This window comes from Elephas maximus, chromosome 7 (genome assembly GCF_024166365.1).
Source record: "Elephas maximus indicus isolate mEleMax1 chromosome 7, mEleMax1 primary haplotype, whole genome shotgun sequence".
NCBI lineage: Eukaryota > Metazoa > Chordata > Mammalia > Proboscidea > Elephantidae > Elephas > Elephas maximus.
The window spans coordinates 113,559,403-113,564,628 of record NC_064825.1 but is presented as its reverse complement, the minus strand read 5'-3'; the positions used below and the strand labels follow the sequence as shown (position 1 = coordinate 113,564,628).

The following is a 5,226-nucleotide window of genomic DNA, read 5'->3' as shown; positions in this document are numbered from 1 at the left end:
TCTGCTGAAATTATATTTCACATGAAATCTAGGCCAAGGACTACAGACAGAAAATATGCCATGGAAATCACATTCAACTATAACATAAAAAAAAAAGTACCTCCAAATTAGCATTTATTTATCCACAACTTTTTTTTTATTAGCTTTTATTGAGCTTCAAGTGAACGTTTACAAATCAAGTCAGACTGTCACATACAAGTTTATATACACCTTACTCCATACTCCCACTTGCTCTCCCCCTAATGAGTCAGCCCTTCCAGTCTCTCCTTTCCTGACAATTTTGCCTGCTTCCAACTCTCTCTATCCTCCCATCCCTCCTCCAGACAGGAGATGCCAACACAGTCTCAAGTGTCCACCTGATATCATTAGCTCACTCTTCATCAGCATCTCTCTCCTACCCACTGTCCAGTCCCTTTCATGTCTGATGAGTTGTCTTTGGGAATGGTTCCTGTCCTGTGCCAACCGAAGGTTTGGGTACCATGACTGCTGGGATTCCTCTAGTCTCAGTCAGACCATTAAGTCTGATCTTTTTATGAGAATTTGGGGTCTGCATCCCACTGATCTCCTCCTCCCTCAGGGGTTCTCTGTTGTGCTCCCTGTCTGGGCAGTCATCGATTGTGGTCGGGCACCATCTAGTTCTTCTGGTCTTGGGATGATGTAGGTCTCTGGTTCATGTGGCCCTTTCTGTCTCTTGGGCTCCTAGTTATCGTGTGACCTTGGTGTTCTTCATTCTCTTTTGCTCCAGGTGGGTTGAGACCAATTGATGCATCTTAGATGGCCGCTTGTTAGCATTTAAGACCCCAGACGCCACATTTCAAAGTGGGATGCAGAATGTTCTCATAATAGAATTATTTTGCCAATTGACTTAGAAGTCCCCTTAGAGCATGGTTCCCAAACCCCCGCCCTTGCTCCGCTGACCTTTGAAGCATTCAGTTTATCCCGGAAACTTCTTTGCTTTTGGTCCAGTCCAGTTGAGCTGACCTTCCATGTACTAAGTATTGTCCTTCCCTTCACCTAAAGCAGTTCTTAAAAAAAAATAGCTACTGATTAATCAGTAAAAAACCCTCTCCCACCCTCCCTCCCTCCCCCCGCCTCGTAACCACAAAAGTATGTGTTCTTCTCAGTTTATACTATTTCTCAAGATCTTATAATAGTGGTCTTATACAATATTTGTCCTTTTGCCTCTGACTAATTTCTCTCAGCATAATGCCTTCCAGGTTCCTCCATGTTATGAAATGTTTCACAGATTCGTCACTGTTCTTTATTGATGCGTAGTATTCCATTGTGTGAATATACCACAATTTATTTACCCCTTCATCCGTTGATGGACACCTTCTTGCTTCCAGCTTTTTGCTATTGTAAACAGAGCTGCAATAAACATGGTTGTGCATATATCTGTTCGTGTGAAGGCTCTTATTTCGCTAGGGTATATTCCGAGGAGTGGGATTTCTGGGTTGTATGGTAGTTCTATTTCTGACTGTTTAAGATAACGCCAGGTAGATTTCCAAAGTGGTTGTACCATTTGACATTCCCACCAACAGTGTATAAGAGTTCCAATCTCTCCACAGCCTCTCCAACATTTATTATTTTGTGTTTTTTGGATTAATACCAGCCTTGTTGGAGTGAGATGGAATCTCATCGTAGTTTTAATTTGCATTTCTCTAATGACTAATGATCGAGAGCATTTTCTCATGAGTTGCTCCAATGGCTATGCTTAACACAATTCTATGTACACCGTGAATGACATTATGTCAGTTTAAATAAAAATGCTGTATATGTAGGGTATAAAGCATGCTCAGTCTTTGGAGTTCATTCATGGGATAAAACATCACTGTGGTAGATTGAACCTTTTTGTATACGTAAGGGTTGCCTTTAAAGAAGTGCTGAGGTGCCGACATGCCACAACAATGTGCACTACAGTTTCATTGCCCCAAATTTGCCTTTATGATTGCTTTATTGACTGCCTCTTTCACATCCTTGTTCCTCAGACTGTAGATCATGGGATTTAGCATGGGAATGACTGTGGTATAAAACACAGCCACCATTTTCCCCTGCTCCATGGACTCCTCAGTGGGCCGCCTAAGGTACATGAATATCAGTGTCCCATAAAACATAGTAATAGCTATCAAATGAGAACCGCAAGTAGAGAAGGCCTTCCTCTTCCCATCAGCAGAGCGCATGCATAGCACAGGTGCTACAATGAGGGTGTAGGAAATCAGGACTACTGAGAAGGAATATGTGAAGTTAATTCCAGCAATGACAATCATTGTGTATTCTTTGATGTGAACTCCTCCACAGGCAATCTTGATGAGAGGAGGATCTGCACAATAGAAGTGGTTGATTTCAAAGTTTCCACAGAAGTACAAGCCGTATGGCCACAGTGTGCATATTAGACTAACAGAGAATCCATAGATATAAGGCACGGAGATAAGCCGAACACAGACAGTCCTGGACATTTTGCTGCCATAAAGCTAAGGGTTGCAGATGGCCATGTACCGATCAAAGGCCATCACTGCCAAGATATAGACCTCCACATGGACAAGGGCAATGAAAAGGTAACACTGCACCAAACACCCCACGTAAGAAATGGTTTTTGTCTCTGATAATAAGTTTTCCAACATTTTGGGAGTGACATTGGAAGAGAACCACACATCAACAAAAGACAAATGACTCAGGAAAAAGTACATGGGGCTCTGAAGCTGGGGACTGATGCTGATCAAAACGACCATACCAATGTTCCCCATCAGAGTGATCATGTAAACTACTAGGAACACCACAAAAAAGAGAACTTGTAACTCTTGACGACTGGTCAACCCCAGAAGAATAAATTCTGTCACATCTGTGAAATTTGGCATTGCCTTTACAGAGACACAATCTGTATGGCCTATAGAGAGAGACAAAACATGAATAGATTTGTTTTATTCCTGAAATATTTGAGTTCTGTTTAACCTTATTTTAATTCAAATAATTTAGAAAGCAATGTGGTTTTTGCACAATGTCCAAGGTGGTAATAAATATAAGAGGTATCGTTGTTCTCTTCAATTGGTCTTATACAAAATTATTTTAATAATTTTCCAGCTTCTTATCTGTAAAAGAGGTATATTACATTTATTGCTAAATTAGAAGTAGGCATTAATATATTTGCTAGGTTATTACAATAGGGCTACTTTAAAATCAGAGGTCATAGAAATGACCAAAGTCATACTGAGAGTTTCAAGAGAAAGACTAAATCCATTCCAATATATTATTTTGTAGAAAAGAAACCTGAGGCCCATGAATGTTAAAGCACACTCCCGAGGTCAGATAGCCAGTTAGTGCAAAACTGAGAAGTAAATAAGGGGCGTACTTTGATACTTCATTGAATACTGTCTTCACACATCTTACTTACCTCTCAACATCAAGAAAAATACAAATATGCATGTGATATTAGCTTACCCATTTTTACAGATCTTGGAGGGTAAGCCCTTTCATGCATAATTTTATGGCACAATGGACTTATAGATTGGTGTTACAATCTAGTCATCAAATCTATTGACATATTTGTCCTACAATATGCCAGCATATGATGTCATGTTTTCAAAATATAGAATTCCTAGTCATATTTTACTTTTTAAGCTAAACACTAGGCTGGCTTCATTGCTACCACCTGCAGAGGTAAGGCAAGAAAGACTTCATAGCACAGGCTATATCTGTTTTCCAGTTATCACAGAAAAGTAAACTAAAAGCGTATCAATCGTTTAGCACCCACTATCAAAATTATGTCCATGGATAAATATCAAAAGGTAAAGTGTTACATTAACTACAGTGACTATTTCAGATTCCACTAGTTTTCAGAACCAATTAATTCCACCAATTATTCACATTCCAACTTAATGTCAGTACAAATTAAATGTTTCCAAATAATATCTTCTATTTTTAATGCACTTCCCCTGTTAACTTCTTGCAAGAAGTAAAAATGTACCATAAATGCTTAAGGAGGTATTTACAGAATTAACACCATTTTAGGAATTTCAGTTTTCCATATTAACAGTGTTTGGGGAGGTCATTGACTTATAAATGGACCTTTGTTTTTAATTGTTCCCATTATTTCATTCTATAAACATCAAGGCCAAGCATATGAGAGATGCATTTGTTAGATTATGTCCAGAACTATTCTAAGTTCTAGAAAGATGAGGATGAACAAGATATATTAGACTCCTGCTCTCATCATACTTCTCATCATACTTTTTAAAAAGAAATAAACAATAAGCAAATGAGATATTTTAGATAGAGGAAACTACTGTGGCATGAGTACACCCTGCTAATAGAATAGGTAATAAGGTGGGGGAGGGGGCGGGTTACAAATGCTGTGGTCCAAGAACATCTCTACGAGGAGGTGAATTTTGAACTGATGCCCAAATAGTGAGAAGAATCCAGCTATGTAGGAATATGGAGTAAGAGTGGAGTTTAAGTACAAAAGCTCTGAAGAGGAAATGTTAGCTTGGCACGGTCAAAAAGGACACTGCAAAAGTGTGTTGACTTGATGATCATATCTTGATCCCTTCACTTAGTAGCAGGGCATACTTGAAACAATCTTTATGAACTATTTTCTTATCCCTAAAGTACTTAACATGAGAATTATATATGCTAGATTTAGAATATAAGCCACAGCATGATAAACAGGGAAAAGATTGAAGTTGTCTAGGATTTCATTTTATTTGGATCCACAATTAACACCCATGGATGTGGCAGTCAAGAAAACTAAAGATGCATTGCATTGGGCAAATCTGCTGCGAAAGACCTCTTTGAAGTGTTAAAAAGCAAAGATGTTACCCTGAAGACTAAGGTGCGGCTAACCCAAGCTATGGTGTTTTCAATCACTTCATATGCATGCAGAAGCTGGACAATGAATAAGGAAGACTGAAAAAGAATTGATCCTTTGATTATGATGTTGGCCAAGAATATTGAATATACCATGGACTGCCAAGAGAATGAACAAACCTGTCTTGGAAGAAATACAACCAGAATGCTCCTTAGAAGCAAAGATGGTGAGACTAAGTCTCACGTACTTTGGACATGTTGTCAGGAGGGATCAGTCCCTGGAGAAAGACATTATGCCTGGTAGAGTGGAGGGTCAGAAAAAAAGAGGAAAACCCTCAATGAGATTGAATGGCACGGTGGCTGCAACAATGGGCTCGAGCATAACAAGAATTGTGAGAATGGCACAGGACTGGGCAGAGTTTCCTT

The 5,226-nt window shown here is 39.2% G+C and overlaps 1 protein-coding gene across 1 annotated transcript; it reads right to left on the bottom strand.

The window, feature by feature from the left end:
• Positions 1 to 1,922: 1,922 nt before the first annotated feature.
• LOC126080752 (olfactory receptor 5M9) lies at positions 1,923 to 2,855 on the bottom strand. Its single transcript, XM_049891928.1, is given in 1 exon segment — positions 1,923 to 2,855. A coding segment is annotated over 1 exon segment (933 nt).
• Positions 2,856 to 5,226: the final 2,371 nt, after the last annotated feature.